At 43.4% G+C, this 25,587-nt stretch overlaps 1 protein-coding gene across 1 annotated transcript; it reads left to right on the forward strand.

The window, feature by feature from the left end:
• Nucleotides 1-12,375: 12,375 nt before the first annotated feature.
• Nucleotides 12,376-25,560, forward strand: PRSS54 (serine protease 54; the record flags this gene model as incomplete). The annotated part of the gene is made up of 7 exons (XM_084256861.1): nucleotides 12,376-12,433; nucleotides 13,939-14,114; nucleotides 20,394-20,648; nucleotides 21,247-21,378; nucleotides 24,658-24,921; nucleotides 25,063-25,186; nucleotides 25,499-25,560. The coding sequence occupies 7 exons, from the start codon at nucleotides 12,376-12,378 to the stop codon at nucleotides 25,558-25,560; spliced, it is 1,071 nt and encodes a 356-aa protein (XP_084112987.1).
• Nucleotides 25,561-25,587: the final 27 nt, after the last annotated feature.

Raw genomic sequence — 25,587 nt, forward strand, 5'->3', positions numbered from 1 at the left:
GGTTTTTGTTGCGGAACAACTATGATTGATTGGTAGTGACTGCCTGTTCTGAGAAGTGGTCTAAAGAAGAAATTGAGGATTAGGGGAACTCAGAGTGCAAAGTTAAATTAGTGATGCCTGCCATGGTCATGGAATATTGGATAATTGGATAATTGCAGTATAGGTACCAATTATTTACAATCCTAGTCAATCTCTTTACTTGCTTTTATCAAATGCCATGGAGAGTTTAAGAGGGATGATGAACAGTGATTCATTATTTCCAAATAATACAAAGAGGATCTCTTTAATTTGGATAATGACCAAGGAGGACTGAATGACTACATCTCCTTCAAACGTCTTTTGGACTTTTTTGAAGAACAATTTGATTTTGACAAAGTTTGTGTTTTTAACTAGTAAATCCCTATGTGCCTTTCATGTTCTGGTAGAAATTGCACTTGACATTGTAAATATAATTGTAGGTAAAAAATGATGAAGTCATGTGATGAGTTTACAAAATTGTATTTTTAATTCTCTTCATGCCATTTATAAAGCATCTGGTGAGTGAACAATATACCTTAGATCCTCTAACTGCTTTTAAGTTGGAAAAGGCAGCTTTCAGCTCTGAACAGCTGAAGTTCTATAGATGACACCAGGGATGTCTTGATCTGTGGAAGATAAATGACAATTAGGAACCTTGCATTAGGGGGTGAAAATCTTTAAGATCCTCAGAAATAATTATCAACTGGGGAACACCGATAAACCTGTAGAAATGTTACGATTCTAAACTTTTTTCTCTTGCCAAAAACCTCCTTATCTTTATTTTGAGCCTTTTTGTATTTTCTCAGGCAGATTGTAAGGACAGAAATAATTCATTTTCAAAACTCTCTTTGAAAAGGAGCAGTAGTAAAGAGAACATGTACATTTGCATTTTTTAAAGATTTATTTATTTATGCATACATGAGCTGGGGTACAGGCCAGAGATGTGGGGGGTGAGAGGATTCACCAGAGACAGATTGGGGAGCAGAAAGGCAGAATGACCGAAGTACACTGCTGAGGAGAGCAGCGGGCGAGTCAGGAGAGGTCTGCTGCGCCATGTGGGATGCTCCCTGGCTGGCCAGGAATCGAACTCGTGCTGCAGAGTCTGCAGATTGCTTCATAGTGCAGTGATTAACCCCTTGCGCCACCACTGTTTTTAAAAATTCTGATTATGAGATTGAGGTAATAGGGTAGTTGAAATGCTATTGAAACAGATGATGTATAAAGTGAAAGTTTCTCATAATCCCAGGCCTTTATTCCACCTCTCGAAAGCCAGTGTTAATCCTTTGGTATTATGTGTCCAACTTCCTCTAGTAACATCTAATCAATTGATTTTATAAATGTGCAATCATATATATATAATACTTCACCCCCAACATCTTTCAGCTCTATCTGAGTTATGTCATTCTGGCTAGCATCTGTGTGGTGTTTTATAGTACTGTCATTTATCTTGTCAATGCCCTATTGATGAATTTTGGATTACTCCCAACTTGTCACAAACGTAAACAGCACGGTGATGACATGACTGCTTGCCTTAAAGGGGCTCCTGTCACTTTGCAACACTACCAGTGTGTTGTCTGAACACCCCTCTCAGGTGTGGAGAGGCAGACAGTGGCCCAAGCTCTGGCCCAGGTTGGGGTCCAAGAGTGAGTGAATTGGCCTATCGCTTCATTTTATAACCTGGGTTAAATGAAACATTTGTACAGGAATGCTCATGCCAGGGACTTTAACATTTATTAATAATAATTTTATTTTGTTCAGGCTAAGTTGTAATAAAGCATGTTGATATATGTGACGGGATTAAGAAAAATCTATGGGGTTACCTTGCTGGGAAGGAAGAGGAATGTTAGGGGAAACAGCAAACAAATGGCTTCGATCCTCTCCTGTTCTACTCTAGTTCATGATCTGGGATTGTGGAAAGCCGAGAATGTTGTTCTATTTGTGGTTGTGATCTAACTATGTATACTTTAAATGGGATCCTTTTGCATGTGCAAAATATTTCACAATGCATTTTTTTTAAAGATTTATTTATTTATACAAGAACTGGGGTATAGGCCAGAGGCGCGGGAGGGTGAGAGAATTCACCAGAGACAGAGCGGGGAGCAGAACAGGCAGATGGATGGAAAGCACTGCTGAGGGGAGCAGTGGGCGAGACAGGAGAGGTCTGCCCTGCCATGTGGGCCTCTCCCTGGCCTGCTGGGAATGGAACCTGCGCTGCAGAGGCTGCAGACAGCTTCACAGCGCTGCGCTCAACCTGCTGTGCCACAAGGGAGGCCCTTCACAATGCATTTTTTTAAAAAATTACTCTGCAGACATTGGGACATTGACCAAAATGAAACTCAAGTCCATGCCACTGGGTTACTGTTTTTCAGTCACTGTCATGTTCTTAAATTGTTGAAGAGGCCCTGTTAGACAATAATCATGTGTCAGACATTGAATAAAAGTCCTTAGGCATAATAGATACTCCAAACACTAAACCAACAGGTCATTCTAGTTTTCTTTGGTCAGAAGCAATGGAAACTACCTCTGAGTCTTATGCAGAAAAGCAGCTTACTGGTGGGATCTGAGCTAGTTCACAGAAGAGCCAGGTCTTGGGGAGATGGGGTTGGGAGGGACCCTCATTTGAAGGCAGGGCCGTTCTTGGCCTGTCTCAGCAGCTCCAGCTGTTTTGATTCAAGCCCCTTGGTTCAAGACTCAGATTCCAGGGATGGGAGTAGCTGATGGGCCTGGCTAGGGTCATAACTCTACCCCTGGGCCTATGGGAATAGCAGGCCCTTGTGATGTTCCAGCCCAAACTCAGAAAAATGAGGGCCTGGCTAAAAGAAGTTCGGGGCAGTATAAAAATTGTAATGAGAAGTAGAAGTGTAAATATTGAAACTCAAGAATAGAGTGGCTCGTACTCAAGTGGTATTCACTTGTCTGGGATAAATGTAAGTTGCCAACAATCTATGTGAATAAATCTCAACACAGCAACCAAAAAATCCCAAAGTGAAATGTGAAACACCAGGATGACTACCTGGAAATTACATCTTGCTCTACAGGGAATCAGTTAGTGTAGCTTCTAAAGCCTCTCAAAGCCAAACAGTGCGGAGGACACACCCCCTGAGTTCTCTTTGCTCTCACAAACTTTAGGGGAGGCTTCTAAGGAAAGCAAGCTGAGGTCAGAGCTGTTAACAGCAGGAGAGGATGGGTTGCCTTAGGGCAGGTGCTTTCAGCAGCACAGCTGTTAAAACACAGTCTTCAATTAAGGGGGGGTGGGAATTGTATGGGAACTATAACCAAAATGAAAATGCATACATTGTGCAAAAATGAAAAATGATGTAAAAAATATGTAAAATTAGCAAAAATAAATTGAAGAAAAGGAAAAAAAAATACAGTCCTCAACTGGTGCAGGCAGGAAGCCAAGCCAAAGTCCCTGGTAGTGGTGCCCTCTGGTGATCAGAGGCAGAATCCAACTCTTGGGAAGAAAGTATCCTGTTTAGATCCACAGGATAGATAATCACAGATTAAGAACTAACTCAGAATCATTAGTGGTGGGAAGGCAAGCCACCATGTGTAAGAGTTAGGTGATAAAACAAAAACAAGTTTAGAGTTCCTCCACCCTCAAATAGCAAACCTTGGAATTGTCACAGTATGGATGGATGGACAGACTGATAGACAGTATGGATAAAGGACTCAGTGACAAAGATGAAGACCAACAGGGTACAGTCAGAACCAAAAAGGGGGACTTAGGGCCTCCCTGGTGGCGCAGCGGGTTGAGCACAGTGCTGTGAAGCTGTCCACAGCTCCTGCAGCGCAGGTTGGATTCCCTGCCGGCCAGGGAGATTCCCACATGGCACAGCAGACCTCTCCTGTCACGCCCACTGCTCCCCTCAGCAGTGCTTTTGGTCTGTCTGCCTGTTCTGCTCTCACTCTGTCTCTGGTGAATCCTCTCTTCCTCCATCACCTCTGGCCTATACCCCAGCTGTTGTATGAATAAAAATTAAATCTTTAAGAAAAAGAAAAAAGGGGGACTTAAAAAAAGGTGGGTCTTGTAGAAATAAGTATTTTTTTGTTGTCTTGGAAAAAACCTCCAGAGGGTGGTTGAATAGAAAATTAGAGAGAGATGAAGAAAGAATTAGTAAACAGGAAGGTATGTACACATTAATCACCCAGAATGCAGCACAGTGACAAAATAATAAAAATATGAAAGTGATAGTAAGCAATATAAAAGTTAGAGTGAGAAATTCTAACACAGGTCTGTTTGGAGTCCTAAAAATAAAGAATGGAGAGATGGAAAAGGTGGCAATATATGAAAAGATAGCTGAGATAGTGCCAGAATCTATAAGAAAATATAAGTGCACAAAGTCAAGAAGCCTAACATGTCCTACACAGAATGAATAAAGAGAAATCCATGCTTCAACTCACCTTAATGAAAGCATAGCATACCAAAGACAAGAGGCTCTTAAAAAGGGCCAGAAGGGATAGATAAAACCACAGCAACTAGGTTGCAGGTTATGAAAGGAATAGAATTCAGAAGACAGGGAAAGATCATCTTCAGAGAACTGAGAGAAAATAACACTAAACCTAGAATTGTGTGCTATCAAACCCATTTTTTCAAGAAATGAGTATAAAGAGAGACCTAGGCTAGTAAAATTGAAAACATTTACCATCGGGAAAAAGTTCTAAAGAGAATTCTAAAGCATGTTCTTCAGGGAAGAGATATATAGATATAAGATAGAAAAGGGAATGATGAGTGATTAACATAGTTCGTATTATTCAAATTCAAATGATTATTGTCTGAGTAAAATAATGTGAGTTAGTAAAATAACTGCAATATAAAACAAGAATAGCATGTAAATCATGGTGTGTGGGGGAAAAAGCAGTTAAAGCATTTTGTTTTTTTTTTTTTAAGATTTATCCATCTATACATACACGGGGATCGAACTCGTGCTGCAGAGGCTGTGGACTGCTTCATAGTGCGGTGCTCAACCCCTTGCGCCACCAGGGAGGACCAAGAAGTTAAAGCATTTTAAAGTTGCAGTATCATCCCAGGGTAGTTAGGATAATAGTTAATGTTAGAGGTGACTGTGCATTGTAAAATTTCAATGCTGTCCCCCATAAGAGTAAAAATAAGTTCAAATTCACCATCATAACAAGAGGTACCTTTCTTAAGTATTAATAGGCCAGCTAGACAAAAAACTTGGGAAATATTAAGAAGACTTGAACAGAATAATCAGCAAGATCAAGGTTAATTGGTGAGTCTTGACAATACATTTTCCTCAAGCGAACATGAAGAGTTAAACAATTTCTTGTCATATACTAGGTCACAAAGCAAGTCTCAGAGATGTTGAAGATTCAGTATCACATAGATCATAGTCTCCAGCCCATTGGGTTAGAAATGGGTATCAAAAGTTAAGTAAAAGAAGTTATATTTAGAAAATTAAAAAGCACGCCTCTAAAGTAGGTTCAAGAGCAAAAAATAATCATGATGGGGCCTCCCTGGTGGCGCAGGCAGTTGAGCGCAGCACTGTGGAGCTGTCCGCAGCCTCTGCAGTGCCGGTTCGATCCCCGCCAGCCTCGGAGCAACCCACATAGTGAGCAGACTTCTGTCGTGGCCGCTGCCCCCTCAGCAGTGTATTTTGTCAGTCTGCCTGTTCTGTTCCCCGCTCTGTCTCTAGTGAATCCTCTCACCCTCTCCAGCATCTGTCCTTTACTCCGATTCTTATGTGAGTAAAAGAAATCTTTAAAAAATAATAATAATGATGGAAATTTTAAAATATCTAGAATAAGGAAAATGCAATATATCAAAATTTAAGAGGTGCCAAGAAAGTGGAAATTAAAAGAAATGCATATTCCTAATGCTTATTTTAAAGAAAGAGGGCAAAAAATAATAGACTAAATGTCTGGGCCTAAGATTTAGAAAGAAGGCATAAGTTAAACCCAAAGAAGGTGGGAGACAACAGATAATAAATACATAAAAAAGCAGAAAATAATTAACAGGAAGACAAAGATATAAAGTAATAAACCAATACTGGAACTAGTAATAACAAAGATGCTAGTATTACTAGAAAACAAAGATTAAAATAAATTACCAAAAAACAAAAAGAAGATCACGAAGGACAAAAGTTTATCCTGAAAAGACAGATAAAATGAAACTCTGGAGAAAGAGAAAAACAGATGGAGGCATGAGTAAACAGTATTAGGAGTGAAAAGGGAATTGACCTTTACAATAGAGATTTTGAGAGAGTGAGCCCTATGGTCCTTATGTTCAATAAATTCGAAAATGAATATAAAAGGTAAAATTTCCTAGAAAACCATAATCTACCAATGCTGCCTCAAATGAGTCTCAAATTACAGGCTAATTTGAGGAGCATTAAAAAAAATTACCAGCTGTTAGTGTAAAAAAATAATAACAGTACAATACACAACAAAGCAAAAATGGACAATTATAAATCAGAGACATACGGCAAGGAAGGAGGAGGGAGAGGGATCAGAGGGAGGGAGGGAGGAGCACAGGGGACTGAGGTGATGGTGCACGGGTGCATTGGTGAAGGAAACTCTATGGGGACTACACCTGGGGGTGGAGGAAAGCAGACATTGTTTAAAAATGAACAATTGTGTAAAAATAAAAAAATTAATATAGGGCCTCCCTGGTGGCGCAGCGATTGAGTGCTGGGTTGCGAAGCTGCCCGCGGCCTCTGCGGCACCGGTTTGATCCCCAGCTGCTCCCCGGCCACTGGAGGAGGGTCCCGCATGGCGCGCAGACCTCTCCCGCCGCCCGCTGCTCCCCTCAGCAGTGTGCTTTGGTCCTTCTGCCTGCTCTGCTCCCCGCTCTGGCTCTGGTGAATTCTCTCACCCTCCCACGCTTCTGACTGTACCCAGTGCCTGTATGTATGTATCAATCAATCAATCAATCAATCAATAAATCTTAAAAAAATTAATATATAAAAAAGAAAATAAAAACTAGATAACTAAGTTATCCAACCCTATGTGAGCAAAAAATTACCAGCTGTTAGAAACCTCCTCATAAATAAACACCAGGCCTAGATAGTTTTCAAATGAGTTCTGTACATTTTCAGAGAACAGATCATTTCCAGCTCCTCAACCAATTCCACAAGCCATAAAACTGACCAGGACAGAACAAGAAAGGAAAATTAGAGGCTAGCCAAATTCACAAAAATAGACATCAAAAATCTTATACAAAACATTGGTGAATAGTAGTGTATAAAAAGATAAACTCCTGGCGCCTCCCTGGTGGCACAAGGGGTTAAGCGGCAGCATTATGAAGCAATCCACAGCCACCGCAGCACAAGTTCAATTCCCTGCCAGGGAGATGGCCCACATGGCAAAGAAGACCTTTCCTATCTCACCTGCTACTCCCCTCAGCAGTGTATTTCAGTGGATCTGCCTGTTCTGCTCCCCACTGTCTCTGGTGAATCCTCTCTCACCACCCCCCCCCCCCGCACTTCTGGCCTGCACGCCAGCTCTTGTATGCATAAATAAATAAATCTTAAAAAAAAAAAACATTAATCCCTAAAATTCAAGAGGGCTATGATTTGAGAAAATCTATAAGCTTCATTAGTCATATCAATAAAATGAAAGAAAAAACATAATTGAGGCCAAAACTTACTTGACAAAATGCAATCCTAGACTTTTATTAAAACAAAACCTAGAAATAAAAAGTGGTTAAACTAATTAAGTAAATATATTTAGCAATTTCTGTTGTACGTTATTCTACATGAAGAAGTGTTAGAAACCTTCCTTTTGACTAACAGAATGATGCCCACTATTACCTGTTTGATTCAACTTTGTACTGGAGGAATTAGCCAGGGACATGAGACAAGGAAAAAAAAAGTAAAATCTAACAGAACAACAGAAAAAGATGAAACTAAATTGTCATGATATGCAAATGTTACACAATTCTTTACATGGAAATGTCAAAAGAATCTTCAGATAAACTATTAGAATTAAGATGTTTTGTAAGAGATGGTTAAAAAAGCATAAGAGAAAATATCATTTAATTTCAACCAAAAAGTGTAACACACCTAGAAATAAATTTTATCAAGAGATGTACAAGACATTTTTTTAATTGAAAAATCTTAAGAGACCTAATCAAATTGAGAGATATTGTATGCTGCTAGAGAAGATTCAATAGTGTAAACATGTTAATTTTTCTACAACTTGATGTGGTGATACAATGCACTTCATTTTTTTTAAGATTTACTTATTTATGCATACAAGAACTGGGGTGTAGGCCAGAGGTGCAGGAGGTAGGGTGTGAGAAGATTCACCAGAGACAGGATGGGGAACAGAACAGGCAGATCTACTGAAATACACTGCTGAGGGGAGCAGCAAGTGTGACAGGAGAGGTCTGCTGCAGCATGTGGGTAGCTCCTTGGCTGGACAGGGATCAAACTCATTCTGCAGTGGCTGCGGATATCTTCATAGGTTGCATCTTAAAACCCCTTGCGCCCCCAGGGAGTCCCTATAATGCACTCTAATTCAAATTTTATTTGTGTGAGTGTGATTATGTATGATTGTGTGTGTGTATTCCAAGTTGATTCTAAAACATATGAACAGTGAAGACATTAATAAAGGAAAAGAATCAGGTGGGAATACCTGCCTTCCTAGATGTTAAGTCTTACACAAAGAAATAATACGTATGATTTCATAAGGAAATAGCACTGGATCGACAAAGTGACCAGTGTAACAGAAGCAAGATCTCAAACAGCCCTAAGCACATTTGAAACTTCTCTGTGTCTCAGATCACACTGGAGACCCATGGAGAAGTGTTGCTGCTACAACTGGATACCCGGATGTGCATCTACACCACACACAAAGACGATTCCAGACAGACTGCAGAACAAAACTTTAAAGTTTGAAAAACTGAGAAGCTGACTAGATCTCTGATGCCGAGCTTGGGAAGGGGTTCTTACACAAGACAAACAGCCCTACGTGTGTAAGGATAATACATTTGATTTTATTCAAATGAAGGCCTCTGCTTATTCCAAAACACCATAAAGAAATTGAAGACAGGGGCCCCGCTGGTGGCACAAGAGGTTAAGACACAGGACTGTGAAGCTATCTGCAGCCACTGCAACATTAGTTCGATCCCTGGCCAGGGAACAACCCACATGGTGCAGCAGACCTCTCCTGTCTCACCCACTACTCCCCTCAGCAGCGTATTTCAGGTAATCCACCTGTTCTGTTCCCAATCTGACTCTGGTGAATACTTTCACCCCCCACATCTCTGGCCTGCACCCCAGCTCTTGTGTGCATAAATAAATCTTTAAAAAAAAAAAGAAATAAAATTTAAAAAATGTTTCTTTTACATTGAATAGCTTCAAATCCAACATTTTCATTAGAGAAATTTATATTAATGGACACAGCTTTACGTGGTGCACCTGTTCATTCTCAGCCAATCTTCAAGATTGTTGATTGGGTAATGTAACTCTCAGTGAGTGGTGTTTAATGAGATGCATTTCATTTTGATAAAAATTGAAAACCTCTTGCCCACAATTTCTTTTTTTGGGAGTTAAGAATGTGGTAAATATGATAGTGTTTTAAGCCTTTTTTAGGAGGATGAAAACAGTCCATGTTTCTACATGAAAAACTTGCAAATCCACATAGATATCTGAAAATAAAATTGGCAAGGCATTTTTGTCATTTTCGAAGCAAGCTCAGTGGCCTCTTTGGTAAATAAATTATAGATTCCCTCCTAGAATGAGAGTATTAGAATGTTTTCTTGAATTTAAAATTCTTGATCATTTTTTCTAAAGTGAAGATATTTAAATGACAAAAACATGATTCAAAGTTATGCTCCTCATTGTACCCATCCTACCATAGTTAGGAGGCTTTCAATGAGCATTGACATTAATGAAGAGAAGAAGCATAAGCTAACGACAAAATTCCTATTCAAAATTATCTGTAGGATGTTGCAAATATCAAAGACCTACCGTGCAGGTGAGTAATAACAGTGACTTACTTGAGCTAGTAGACATTTTGCTTAACAATCCAGCAAACCAATGATGATGACGAGGAAGGAAACAACACTTGGAAAGTACTTGATTATTTTGTTATTGCTCTAATCTGACAAGACTTTTTGAAACAGAGTAGAGCTCTACCTTGACAGGTTTAAAAACCATATTCCAAAACTGCAATGAAACAGATAGGTTTTCGAGAGAGAAAAGCAACCAAGTAGACTAGAAATCCAATTCTGTCTCCCAGAAGAAATCTTCACCTTCCAGGTTTTGAGCACCAGCAAGCAGGCACCAGGGAGAATGCTTGACCCCTGCCAGGCTCTGAGTCATTCTTACTGAACTTCTGCTAGATCATTCCTGTGAGAACAGTTTCCGTTGGCCTACATGTGGCTTCTTTGCATGGAGGAATGTAAACAGGGATCTAGAGAAAGTGGGGGACTATGCACTGACCTCATCACCCCCACTCACTGACAGCAGCCCCTGACTTTGTCCAGTCGTCATTTCAGCCAATGTCCCCTAAACAGGCAGTATGTGGTCCAGGTTGAGATGCTCAGACTTGAAGGTGGTCATCACCCTGGAGTTGGAAGGAACTGGGTAAGAGTCCTCCCTGCAAATCTGTAGGTGTGTGGCTTCCCCACTCTGAACCACCAGGTCCTCATCTGGAAGGCTCGGGTAATCCCTTCATCTGAATTGTGAACAAGAAAATATCTGCAAAAGTTGGTTTGAGGCCAGCGATGCGGAACAGATTGCCAGATCTGCTCCATACCTCCCTCTGCCGAAGTCTTGCCCATTCTCTCCTCCCGGTAGAAGACAACCCCCTGCTCAGGGTTAAGGTGATGGACACACAGAGGGTAGGGGGCATTGCAAGGGGGAGAAGATAGCCAGGCTTCACTTTCTACCCATCCACCCTCCCCTTCATTTGTCATTCACTGATTCGTCCAATAAGTATCTCTCCTGCAGCCCGAGAAACCGCTGGTTCTGCAGTTATATTTTACCACAAAGCTGTCAATACTTTCCTCGAGTCTGGTATTTTTGCTGAAACCAAAGTTGCTTGCAGTGGCCAGAGCACAGATCCCATCTGGCCCAATGATTTAGCCGACTCACTTTCTTTGCTTGGACCTGTGAGCCCTGGGGCTAGAGAAAACTGGGCTGGGCCTCCAGGAAACCACACTGGGAGTGTAAGAATGCTGACAGGGTGGGAAAAACCCCACCCTGGCCGTGGGCTTCCTCCATGTAGTCTGACACCAGCGGGTGCTGGGGAGGTAGCCACCCAGCCTCACGGGGCAGGACTTCGTGGTCGTGTGAAAGGATGTCTTCTCAGCCAGACCCAGGCACAGCCAGGCTTCTAGAACAGCCCTGCCAAGATTAGAAAATAGGCAGTCTTTTCATCCTGGCTCCTCCTGAGTCCCCATGTCTAGACGTTTGCTTGGTGACACCATGGTAACCGTGATGCCACAATGGAACATTCTCCCGAAGGTGGTAGAAGATATCCCTCTTTTGAGCTCTGCTGTGTAAGGTCAGAGTGAGTTCATTTCTCCTTTTCCAGGAGCAGTTCATGGAACTCTAGAGAACCATCCTGACGATGAGAAGCACCCGGTATCAGGAGGGGAATGTGGTGACTGAGCACAGCACACGGGCTTCCTGAGGCGGCTGTGTACGGTCTGAGGCCAGGGTAGGTCTGCAGGGGCACAATTCACATAGACTGTGATCAGGCAGAATGAGCTGGAATTCCCACTGCCCGGTAGGCAGCTTCATGACCTTGGCAGGCTTCTCCATGTCTCTTAAGTGTCAGTTTCTAAATCTGTAAAATGGGGCTAATGACAGTGTCTACCTCATAGGGTTCGTGGACAGATGAAGTGAAGTGCCAGGGCCATTCCTAGGTGAAGAAACCATTCCCAGCTAAGAGAAACCCCTCATTTACTCAGCTGAGTTTAGAGGGGCTCAACCAGCTGCCCTTGCACTAACACCCCCCCACCACCCCCTACTTTTCTTTCAGCAGCATTTTATGGCTACTGAATTCAGGCAAGGGTTGAATTCCACAAGTCAAAAACCAACCCCTTTCTGAGAGCCAGCTCGCTGGGCAGCCCGGGGACCCTGGCTGGACGGAGGAGGACACTGACAAGCCTGGGCAGCCTCTGCTTCTCGGAACCTCTTCCCCATCACGAACTGACCACCAGTGCTCGCGGCTGGTCCTGGCCTCCTTCCTGCTCAGAACCCACAATAGGGACGTGATAAGTCTGTACCCCACGTCTTTGTTAGTGGAAACGAGAGAGGCCAGGCCTCTACGCGGGGGTGGCGGTGGGATGGAACCACCCCTTCGGGAGGAGAGGAAAGAGCCGTGGTTTGGATGCTCTGTTTCCACAGCTGCCCATGGTGTCTGCTGCGGTTCTCTCTGGGGATGGTAGAGATGAGAGGGATGCTCTTAGTGCTGCTCTGCGTCTCCCACTCTTCTGCCAGTGAGTGTGCCGCTTTCTTCCCCGATGACGTTAGCCCAGCTGGGACAGGGCAGGGGTATTGTCGCAGAAAAGCAAAGAGTCTTTAATGTCCAGCGAGGCACTCAGGGAGAGGACTCACGGTGCTTGGCTCTGGGCAATGAGAGTGGGCGGTGGGAACGGGCAAAGTGGCATGTGGTGTAGGGAACTGGGTTGTAGGGAACTGCGGCCCCAGCAGCCCAATGCCGGGCTGGTCCTGCAGTGAATACGATTAGAAAGTAAGACTTGGGCCCTCGGGCGGGGATCAGCAGGAGAGCGCCCTATGCGGTTGCGGGAAGCAGGTGGCACATGTCACCCAGCTGGGGGCTGGGAGTTTCAAGGCCCTTCCTACTCTGCTGTCATTGTAACACTCTCCATGAACCTATGAATAGGGAACTTTTTTTTAAAGATTTATTTATTTATGCATACAAGAACTGGGGTACAGGCCAGAGGTGTGGAGGGTGAGAGGACTCACCAGATACAGAGAGGGGAACAAAACAGGTGGATTGACTGAAATACACTGCTGAGGGGAGCAGCGGGCAAGACAGGAAAGGTCTGCTGCGTCATGTGGGTAGCTCCCTGGCTGCGGATAACTTCATAGGTTGCATCTTAACCCCTTGCACCACCAGGGAGGCCTTGAATAGGAAACTTTTTAAATAGCAGGGCACTAAAATCATCTTCGGCCAACTCAGGGCTTGCAGGGGGAAAGTTTTACTTAAAACTTTACTCAACATTTAACAGCCATTTGAAACAAAATCCACACTGCCCAAGACTGTCCAGTTAGAGGTGACCCACTCGAGGGTTCAGGAAGGCAAAAGGCCACGCAGGCCTGGGTAGAGCCAGAGACAGCCTCTGCCTGGCAAGTTCATTGAAACCTTTGAGAAGATGTCAGGGAGTGCTTGGTTGGCATAATGCAGTAATTACTGAGGGGGCTCAAAGGGGTTTTGCTTGTGGAGCTATGTCTTTCCACATTTACCATATTAGAGATGATTTGAAACACAGGGATATGCCTGCTCATATATGCTATTAGCCAACAGAGTGAGGACATCAGGTAGCTTCTGGAAAATTCCACTGTACACTCATGAGGGTGAAAAGCAAATACTGTCTTAGTATTTCTATGAAAATAGTGTGAACCTTGCAGACCCCGGAGGGGCCTTGAGGACTCTCAGACCACATTTTGAAAACCACAGGTATCTACCAAAAGTTTCAGGTACCGCCTACAGTGAACACTAGTGCCCAGCAGATGAGAGCGATGATCTGTATTTAGTATTTTTAGATTCAAAGATGCCACCAAGCGTCTTTTATGGGGAAGAAGACCCATTGGGATAAGAAAGAGACAGGGGTGGTAGAGCAAGTGATGAACCAGGACAGAGAGAGAGTTGGAAGGAATGGGGAGCCAGCAAGAGGAGGGGGAGCTGAGGTTGGGTGCGGTGGTGGTGGTAGCAGACCACCAAATCCTTTGCAGTAAGACCCCCACATCCCCTCTTCAGGCTGTGGCATCCAGCACATCGAAACTTTAGCAACTTCCGAGGAGGGCATGGTCCACGGCAAGGAGTTCCCATGGGTGGTGTCGCTGCAGGATTCCCTGTACACCCACCTGGCTTTTGGCAGCATCCTCAGTGAGTTCTGGATCCTCAGCATCGCATCCATCTTTAAGAACAGGCCAGTACCCCTGCCTTTGGGGCCCACACAGCCCCCTGGGATGGCGCAAGGGGCGGGGGCTCTGTTTGCAACTCATCTTGGGGAGGCCTGGAAGGTGGTTTCCTGGTGACAGGGCTTCAGGGCTTTTTACCTGCTGTGTATTTGCTCCTCAGTCAAAAAGTGGGGGTGGTGGGGGTCCTAAGATCACCAGTTGCAAGGTTGGTGCATCGGGTGTCCCCCTGCACAATGAGGACTCCTCACTGCACAACAGCAAAGTGGAATGATTGCCTCCTCTATCTACAGGCAGGATCTTTGTCCCCATTTTACTAGGATCACAAAGGCTCTGGCCCTTAACACTAGACATCCTTACTCATCTTGCTCAGTGAATGACAGGAGTCCTCACCTTAAAACTCTTACCTCAGGCCTTAACAATGCATCTGCCACAAGTACATGTATGAAGAGAAGATGCCAAGGAAATACAAAAACACTTTGTCTCTGGGTGCTTGGAATTCACAGGATTTCTGTTTGCTTTCTTTGTCCTCTGTAGTATCCAAATTCTATACAATCAAGATGCATTTTTTCGAATAAAAGAAAAAACCCCAAGTGTTATAGGAAATTTCTTTTAAAAAAAAATCCCACTTTTTGACCCAATAATTTCACTTTTGGGGATCAGTATTAAGGGAATAACTTTAACCACTGGGGAAGTTTTATGTCCAAGTTGTTGATAGGATGGCTAATTATACAAAAAATAGTAGAAAGGTAATATCCAATTATGGTGGATAAATTATAGTATAGTTACTTTTTTACATATGTACTATATAATATATATGAAGTATAATATAGGTAGCTTATGTATTATATACTCACAAAGTAGGGGGGCAAGAACCTATTACTATAATTGGCTAGATTATAGCAAAACCTTTGGAATATTGTGCAGCTGCTAAATTTTTAACATATGATCTAAATTTCTAATAGAAAACGCATGTATTTAAATGAAGATGTGTGCCTTCAGTCCCTCCTTTGAGCCATATCACATCACCAGTTTTCTGGGTACCCTCTTTAAATACTCAGTATATTTATGTATAGCTGTAGACCTACAGACCTACTTGTATTGATCCTTTTCTTTTTTAATATTTATTTATGCATACAAGAACTGGGATGTAAGCTAGAGGTACAGGGGGTGAGAAGATTCACCAGAGACAGTGGGGAGCAGAACAGGCAGCTGTACTGAAATATGGAGCAGCAGGTGAGACAGGAGAGGTCTGCTGCGCCATGTGGGTAGCTCCCTGGCCAACCAGGGATCGAACTCCTGCTGCATGGCTGGTAATAGCTTGATATCGCTGTCTTTAACTCTTGTGCCACGAGAGAGGCCCCTATATTGATTCTTAAATCTACTGACAGAGAGCCCTCTCTCCTTCCTCCCTTGGTGACCTGCTAGGGCTGGCATAACAAAATACCATTTCTCACCATTCTGGAGGCCGGAAGTCCAAGATCAAAGTGTTGGTAGGCTCGGCCTCTCCTGAGGACCCTCTCCTCAGCTTGCAGACACCACTTTCTCACTGCATCCTTGCCTGGCCTTTCCTCTGTGATGCAAACTCCTGGTGTCTCTTCCTCCTCTTGTAAAGACATAGTCCTACTGGATTAGAGTCCCACACGTCTGGCCTCATTAAATCTTAATTACCATGTCTTCTTGATTCGGTCATCTATTTTTGGGCATTTCAGTTGTTTCTATAGCTTAGCTATTGTAAATAGTGCTGCTATAAATGCATACATTGTGCAAAAATGAAGAATGATGTAAGAATTATATAAAATAAAATACATTATAAAAAAATAAAGAATGCAGAGCAAAAAAAAAAAAAATCTTCATTACCTCCTTAACAGCCCCATTTCCTTCCAAACCCAGTCACATTAATGTGACCCAGTCACATTAGGTCTTCACTTAAATATTTGGGGGGACACAGTTCAGTCTATAAAACCCTCTCTCCCAATAGCTGTGGCCTATCACACACAGTATTCCACTCTTAACTTTCTTCACTCTGTTGTGAGTGCTGGGGAGGGGGGTGTCTTTTCTTTTCTTTTTTTTTTAAGATTTATTTATTTATTTATACAAGCACTGGGTACAGTCAGAAGCGCGGGAGGGTGAGAGAATTCACCAGAGCCAGAGCAGGGAGCAGAACAGGTAGACGACCAAAGTACACTGCTGAGGGGAACAGCAGGCATGGCAGGAGAGGTCTTTGCGCCATGTGGGACCCTCGCCCAGCAGCCGGGGATTGAACTGGCGCTGCAGAGGCTGTGGGCAGCTTCGCAACCCAGCGCTCAACCGCTGTGCCACCAGGGAGGCCCTGGGGGTGTCTTTTCTTATGGTATGAATACACATTCTTTCCATCAGCTACACAGTTATCCTATGATGGATATACCATAGTTACACAGGCCACAAATGATGGACATTTGTGTCGTTTCCAACCTTTTCCTGGTAAAAAAATCTACTTGCACAAACATTCCTTCACATACATGTACACATATATAGCATGAACAACCTAGGTGTGGAACGACTGGGCGAAACTTCAAATGCTATTGCTGACTAACCCTCCAGAGAGCTTCTGAGTTCTGGTTGTGTTCTCATTATTGCTATTTTCTATTTAGTCTGCTGTTTTGGTTTTGACTTTCTCTCTGACTCACGGTTTTATGAAACAGTGCTTTTAAATATCCAAATGGTAGGGGATTTTCTGGTTTGGTTTTTTTCCCCTAACTTTTTAATTTTGATTTCTAAAACAAAGCAGACGTGTTCAGGCATTTGTTGAAGTTGTCCTGGTGGGATTTGTGGAAGTGACTAATATGTGGACATTGAGAATCTAAAAGGTAAATTTAAAAGTTCATTCTCTGTCCCTGGTGTACAGTATGTAAAATCACAGAGGGAGGCTATTTGATCTGTTCATGATTAAGAGATGAATTAAAATCCCCTGTCATGAACACACTCCTGGCATTTTTTCCCTCTGATTGTCTGGAGTTTTTGCTTTGTAAACTTTATGTCACTTAGTGCAGGGAGTAATAACCATGAGGTCTTCGCTGTAGACTGAACTCTTAATCACCATGAAGTGACTTTCTTTGCCTTATTTAATGCTCCTCTGTTCAGAATGAAACTCCTGTTCTTATTTTTGGCTTAGGTTATGGTTTCTATTTTTATTGCTTCTTGTTTCTCTTTTCATGATAGCGCCTCTGTATGTCTCTTCTGACAAATCTGGAAAGTTTGAATTTTGGTTCAGGTGTCCATCTCAGAGTTGTAATTCTATGGATGACACCTAAATCCTTCATGTCTTTCTAGACAGGCCTCTCTAGACTCAACTGTGACCAATGTCAGGATCTCAATCTTTTTATTTCTTTCCTCCTCCTTCTCCACCACCCAACTTATTAGACTGTTTTTGCTTTAATGTTTACCTTGATTCATATACACATTTGCACACTCCATGTTATCCATAAGGGATATGTTTAGACATCCTCAAAAGGTGAGAAAAATCAATGTACACACCTCTCTCTTCAAATTTAGTTATACCATTTGCTTATTGCCAGGATTAACATTTTTATTCTAATCCCTAATCTTAAAACCTTTTCCTTTAGTTTTATTTTAGTTCAATAGTATAATTCAACATTAGTCCTTTTGCTGGGTTTTCATTCAGTAGAACTGGCCAAAATGTGTCTTCAAATTTTTCAAGGGCTCCCAAGAACTCTATTTCCTTGGCTTTTGCATTTTTAGAAATATGTTGCTGCCCTTTAGCTCAAGTGGCCACCTCTAATGTAGAATGCATAGATCACACATTCTTTCCTTTTAAGGACTTAATAAGACTTGCCCTCTGCCTTTTGGTATTAAATCTTTTTTTTAAAAGATTTATTTATTTATGCATACAAGAGCTGGGGTGCAGGCCAGAGGTGTGGGGGGTAAGAAGATTCACCAGAGACAGAGTGGGGAACAGAACAGGCAGACTGCCTGAAATACATTGCTGAGGGGAGCAGCGGGTGAGACAGGAGAGTCTGCTGCGCCATGTGGGTAGCTCCCTGTCCAGGGATCGAACTCATGCTGCAGATAGCATCATAGTGCTGTGTCTTAACCCCTTGCACCACCAGGGAGGCCCTGGTATTAAATCTTGCTGTGAAGATTTTGGAATCCATTTTGACTTTTACCTTTCTATGTGGTTAATACATCCAGGGATGCTTAAATCTATTATCCTAGTATCCCATTGCACTGTCGCAGATTCCCTGGGTCAGACAATAGATTATCTGGCTAAGCTCAAAAGGACTTCATATGTTATCTGGATGCCTAAGGACTCCTTCTTCATCACTGAAGTCCAGCAATTTTACCAGCTGGGATGGATCTACCCCATTTACCCATGGTGATCCCTTTTCTTTTCCACTCTGCTTGCCTTGGGAGGCTGGCCTGCATGGGGTACACCATTAAGCTCTCTTATCTTTCAGGTTCCAGTTGGGTTTAGCCAAGGGGTGCACTGGCAAGAGATCAGAAGGAGGGAGGAGAGTAGATCAGGATGCCTGTTCCCAACAGGTACTGCAGATGGCTGTTCCTCCAGCCAAGTTACCCACTGCCCACAGCTCTCTCTGACCACTGCCTGCTCTCACGGGAGCAGCCTCAGCACCGGTTGCTATGTCATCAGGAAGTGGTACATACCCAGCCCACAGCACCGTTCCTTGTGATTTCCCTACACCCTGCCTTTGTAAAGAGTCTGTATTAGGCTTCCCTCAGTTTACCATATCTGAGTGTGACTTCTTTTTCCTCCTGCTGGGAGATGACAAGGAAATGTCTTCATGTTGATCACTCTATCTCATTTCCTCCCCTAGGATATGGAGTATCCTTCTAAACTGTAGGTTCAAGTTTTGCTCCAGAAAAAATTTTCTTTAATTATATTTTGAAGTATTTTTTCTGTTTAGTTGTTTTGGTCTGCTGCCAGGATTGTCATTTTCCTCTCTAGCCTTTAAGAATCTTTAATAATCTTTAATGTTCATTTCATTTGGTTATTTTTCTATCCTTCCTTCTGTATCCTTTATTATGTTTTCTGTGGTCTCTCTTCTTCTTCATGCTGTTTCCAGTTTGGGCTTCCTTTTAGTGATGGTTTTATTTCCACTTCTGTGCTGAGAAATGTGTTTGACCAGCTTTTACTCACCCTCTGGCAGGAGGTGACATCTACCATCCTTCACTGCTTTCATCCAACTTCCCTGATTCTGAGTGTTTCTTAGTTTTATGATGTTTGCATTTGTTTCTCATTCTTACAGTTCTCTGGGTGACTCCCAAAAGGAAAATACCTCACTGAACTCCATCATTATTAAATTGGAATTTCTCTGGAGTGTTTCCAGAGTATATAATATGGAGCAATGGAATGATGGTTGAATTAAAATGTTAAAGGCTAATCAAGAGTCATGATTAGTCTTTTGCTATCACTACAACTATGTTTTAAAATATTATGCATAGAAAAAATGATCAGCAATCACATATTAACAGATTCTCTTTGGGTGGTGGGATAAGGCATAAAGATAGAAAAATCCTGATCCCTTATTTGGGTCTTCTAAATTTCCTGCTATAAGTGAGACCATCCAGTATTTTTCTTTTTCTTTTTGGTTTATTTCACTGAGCATGATCTCTTCCCGCTCCATCCATGTTGTTGCAAATGCCATGAGTTTATCTTTTTTGATTGCTGAGTAATATTCCATTGTATATATGTACCACATCTTCTTGATCCAGTCATCTATCTTTGGGCATTTGGGTTATTTCCATAGCTTACCTATTGTAAATAGTGCTACAATAAACATAGGGGTGCAGGTGTCCTTTTGATTTAATGTTTTTGTGTCCTTTGGGTAGATACCCAAACAAGGTATCAGGAAAAAGACTAATTATAACAAAGTAAAAATCAAAATCAGCAGGCCGCTATAAACCAGAGACACATTAAAGGGGGTGGGGGGGAGTAGGATCAAAACAAGGGTGGTGGGAATTTTACGGGGACCATAACCAAGATGAAAATGCATACATTGTACAAAAATGAAAAATGATGTAAAAAATATATAAAATTAAAAAAAGATAGAAAAATCCCCAAGATTCTGTGGGCCTCCAAAGGAGGCACAAGCCTAAGGATTCAGAAAAGATATTCTGAGGACTGGATCCAATGGTTTGAGCAAAGTTTATCCCAGAGAAGATGAACTGGATGAGTGTTTTAGGCCAAAAAATCAGTAAATATGAAAACGGGGAAGTGTGAAGTTTCCTCAGTGCCTTGGTTTCTCAAGATTCCCTTGCTCTCTTTCCAGGAAGGATGCTATTGCTATAGTTGGTATAGCTAAGATGGATGCCAAAGTGATTTTTCACAAAGAGTATCCAATCAATACTATCATCATCCACGAGGACTTTGATAATGACACAATGGCCGATAACATAGCCCTCCTGAAGACAGACACGGCGATACAGTTCAACGACCTGGTCAAGCCCATTTGCTTCCTCGGCAGAAAGCTGCATATACCACCAACCTTGCAGAACTGCTGGGTGGCAGGATGGAATCCCACATCTGCAGTTAATGGCTTCCTTCTCCTAGAGAAGGCTGTGTGTGTGCTAGCAATGGGGTGACTTGGAGGAACCGTTCTAGGGCTTATATTAATTCAGGTTGCTTGAGGGCTTAGAGTTGGGCTCACCCAGTCAGTCTTAACATATCAGTCGGGATTCCCAGTGCTCACCCTTTCTGTGGCTGTTGTTACATTTGGTCCTTTTACTCCTAGTCCTCTATCAAAATTGGAAATATACAGGCAGCAGACAGCCTGAAATGAATGCAAGGTTGTGGAGGGAGTAGGGGGCATTGTTTCCTGAATTAGAGCTGACTGTTCTCTTCTCTAAGCCACCCTCGTTTTCCTTTTACCCTGGGAAATAAACAAGGAGATGTAGTCTCTACAGATATAGAGGAAGGGGGAATAGGTTCTCTGCCTATTTTCACATTCAAGTTCAAAGCAAAGGCAGTTTTCAGTAAAAACTCAGACAGAAGTTCTGATTTCTATGAGGAAAAGGGGTTTATCAGATTATTTTCTACTCATTCCCATCGGGATGTGAGTTTCAGTTGAGCTGACTTAGGGAATGTCTTCTTGTTAATAATTCTTGGGCTCTCTGTTGCATGGTCCAGACAGGACATCACATGACGATGAGTATCCTGAGGAAAATCTCCGTGAAAGACATGAACCTGTGTCCCTTAAGCAAAATCCAGAAATCAGGATGTGGCAATCATGCAGAGAATGAAATTAATTCTGTCTGCTTGGTAAGAATATGATGGGGTAGAAGCTAAATGCTGAGAGCAACTAACAGTCATTTCAAGGGGAGCTTCAGGCCTCCCCCTGGCTGATTGGTGAACACTGTGAGGGCAGCAGCTGTGACTTGGGATTCATGGCTGTTTCAAGAGCATTTGGCTATATTGCTCAATAAAAATCTGCGCACTGGACTAGCCAGTCGCCATTTTCAGTGTGACATGATTAAGAAGGGCTACATTACAGATGTTTCTCACTAATTACAAATTTTAAAGTGTAAGTCCAAACCAGACATGCAGATATATTTTAAGTCTGTCTCCAGTGTAGGATCCTAACATTCAACTTCTATTGAACCTAGACTCTGCTGCTATTGTGTATCTATTATTGGGTTGTTTCTTTTTTCTGTAGGAAGTCCTGTCCTCCACCCAGATGAAGCTATCCTTCTACCTAAGGAAACTGTAGATTTCACACACACCCAATCCGGGTCCCCTCATAGCCCGCCACAGGGAAAGTATGACTCACAGGTCACACAATGAATGAACATTAAATGTTAAATCTGGAGATCTACCAGATTTCCAAGCATAGTTTCCCTGCTCTAAAATTGCCTTTCTAGGATGCTGATCACTCACTCACCCTCTAAGTAACATTCAGGATTCCCCCTAATGGGGATTTTTCCCCCTGCCTCGGATGACCTGGGGAAAGTTTTTTTTTTATAAAAAATACATGTATGCATGCATTTCTTTCTAAAAGTCATTTTCTTATAAAATCATGAAGGACTGCCTTTCATGAAGCAGTAAGTTTGCCCTTCCAAAGGTGATTCAATATTTGGGTGACTACTTTGTACTGGGCTCTCTGCCAGATGGACAACCTTAATGGCTTTTTAAGTTAGATAATGTGTTAAAACATAATAGAAGGCATAGCTATTTAATAAATCCTGCCATCTGCCATTCCAACAACCTAGTACCATACTTCATCAAATCGAAGGTGCTATCAATTGTAGAATGCACCCTTATTTGATGTAATACCAAGAGAGAAAAAAGTACTGCCAGTTAAACCCTGATATTAATCGGAAAAAAGATACCCCATTTCAGAGATGTTAATTTTTTAAGTGCATCTTAGATATAAAGGAATAGGCAAAGGTAAGATAAGCTGTTTCCACTCTAAATGATGATCACTTATTTAAATCTACTTGCAAATCAGATCGTTGTTAACTGCAGCACATTTGTAGACAATCCCTTTGCTGAACAGAATCGTGTATGCAAATCATCTCAGACAAATAAACCATGATTTGTCTACCTAGGAGCCTTTCCTCTCTCAGAAATGTGTCCTAGCCTCCAGAGGTCCTCAGAGTCATTCTTCTCACATGGAGAATAGACGGCCCAGGTTCAGCACCTGCCTAACTGGTCCTCAGAAGCTCAACAAGAGCAGAATCACTCTGAACTCACTCTCAACTAGAGTTGCGATGGTTTTTTTCACAACTGTCAGGACCTTTGCTGAATGTCAGGATTAGGCAGGACCCATGAAAGAGCGCTCCTCGCTGGGGCTTCACCCCAGGGAGGAGGGGTAGGACTGCTCCAGAATAGTGCCTGGTACTTTTTGTCTACACTGCTTGTGCAGTGTAGATTAGGTTGCAGCCCCAGATTAGGAGGAAGAGAAAAAAATCAGCATATTCTGTCCTGCGAGGTATGCAGCAATAGTTGGGGTGTCTACCACCATACAGTCGTTCATCAAACTGTCCTAAATTGCATTCTTTTTCTTCCTCAACCCAGTTAAATGGGAATGAGGCTGGTGAAAGGAGGGGAGAGATCATGCCCTCTTGGCCAGGCAGCGGATAAGGGCCTGCCCTCCAGTCCTAAGATAACAATCCAGAACGCTGGGATGAACGCTCCACCCCCTCTGTCATGTGGCAGCACAGGGTGAAAACAGTAGAGTGTGAAAAATCAAGCCCTCTGCACCAGGCACTCCCTTTGAGAAGCACAGAGTGAAGTCCAGAATGCCATCCCCATGTATCTGCCCTGAGGCAGCCAGGAAACATGGTGGCCTTGCAGAGCAGGACACTCTTGCTGCCCTGGCAGAGTCACTCCTGTCTTTTTCCATTCACCTGTGTTTCTGCTCTAGTGTGGCTTCCTCAGGACAAGGGAGGTTTAGTGAAAGAGGATGCACGCGTTATAGAAACCCCCAAATGACTGAACCACCCAGGCCTGGGGATGGGCAGGGTGTGGGGCACCCACTGTCTGCCCCTCTCCTCCATGCTGTTGAGTCTGCCTGGATTGTTTCCTGTTGTCATCTGCAACCCCCTCCATGCCCAAGTCCAAAAAGTGAGAATAGTATGTGACTGTTCCTCTTTCCCAGGCAGGTAGGCCCCCAGGTCAAAGGTGACCAGTCACACTATGGATGACACTTCCTCTTGGGGGAACCACGATGGCAGACCGCAGGGCAGGGTGGGTTAGGGGTGTAGGTATTCCTCCAGAAAGGCAGCTTGGGGTGACAGGGCAGGTAAGGTCAATTACACTTAGTGGTTTCCTCATTGCTTTCCCCATATATCTCAACTTTTCACATAAAGATGATGGCTTTTTCTTGATACCGGGTAATATGGCTAGTTTTTTAGTGCATGCACACAGCCTGACGGGCATTGTGCTAGGTGTGCTGCATGGGTTCTGGGCAACTGTACCCAAACTTTAGTTGAGAGAGAATTTAAGTGTGCCGAGCTTCTGTCCCCCTCACCCGAAGTGAGGGAAGGCCTCTGTGTGGCACAGTTCCCGCCCCCAGAGAGCCGCTAGCAGGACGCAGGGGAGGCCGTGAGTATGCAGGGCCGGGGAGCAGATGTGCAGACAGGTGGGTGGAGGAGCAGCGGGCCTCCCTGGTGTGTGCTCTGGGGAAGTCTGACTCTGACCCCGGGGGAATCTGGGCAAGCAGCTTAAACAAAAGATGGAAGCAAAATAGGGAAAACGTGAGCATTCCGGGCCAGAAAGGAAAGGAATGTTAACATTTGCGGAAGGAAAAACCAAAAGAGAGGGAGGATTTAGTCCGAGTATGGGAAGGAGGCAAGAAAATGAAATGTGAACCAGGAAGCTACAGGCAAACTGCAAGGCAACAACCTCCGTGTATAGTAAGAGGAAAAGCCGTCTTGCTGGAATCTGTGGTAGTGGCTGCCTAGTTTGGAAATAGTATCCTATAATTTACCCCATTTCCAGTTGAGAACCAGTCTAAAACATTCCTAGTACAAATTGCACGAGGAAGTATTTTTTTTAGGAGTTTTTCTAAGACCTGAAGACCTCTGTCCTTTGCCACAGGGCGACCCAGGAAACCCAATGATGTGCCAGCTCCAGCATCTGAATGTGTGGGTGCTGAGAGGAATCCTGGCCCATGGTGGTGAGGAGTGCCCCGGCCTCTTTCTGTACATCAAGGTGGAAGACTACAGTGACTGGATCACAGCCAAGACTAAGAGGACCAGCCCGCCCCTGTCTTCCTTCCACCACTGGAACAATCCAATTCCCTTCTTCAACCAGTTGGCCCACACCACCGTGACAGAGAAAAAATACACTGGGCTGTCCCAGGTTGGATTGTCCCAACCATTCTTCCAAGGACAGAAAGGGGTGACCATACAATCATGGCCAGCGAACGGCTCCAGAGAGAAAGCAGACTTTAGGGGAAGGGGTGCCATGTTGTTGAGCACGTCTCCTGACATGGCCGTACAGCCCATGTACTATGACTATTACGGTGGGGAGGCTGGGGAGAATGGGGCTGTGTCAGGTCAGAACTGGTTACATCAGCCCCAAGAAATTATCTTGTTTTTCTTTGTGCTCGTTTTCTTTTGCAGTGGTATCGAATCTAGGAACTAACGCTCTAAAATGAAGAGTAAGCTCAGAATGCTGAGTGCCAGGCATTCACCGTGCTATTTTTGGTGCGTGTTTTGGATAGTTGCACACCGGGGCTGCCACGGACAGACCCACAGCACGTAGAGGGACGGCTCTTCCTTCTCTGCCCCACTCCCACATTCGGGAAGGTCACTTTCATTTGTGCTTGTGAACTAAATGTGGGCTAACAAGTGTCAAACCATTCATTAGAGTGCCCTGTGGTTCTTTCAGTGTTAACCGTTCCAGGGGCCAGCCTGTGAAAACTCTCCACGGGCAGATGTGGCCTGGGAGGTGACCATATCAGCCTGGCTGGAGATCTTGGGCACCAGCCAGCAGTGAGAGGATCCCATGAGAAGGAAGGAACGG

The sequence above is a fragment of the Talpa europaea genome (genome assembly GCF_964194135.1).
Source record: "Talpa europaea genome assembly, chromosome: 16".
Classification (NCBI taxonomy): domain Eukaryota; kingdom Metazoa; phylum Chordata; class Mammalia; order Eulipotyphla; family Talpidae; genus Talpa; species Talpa europaea.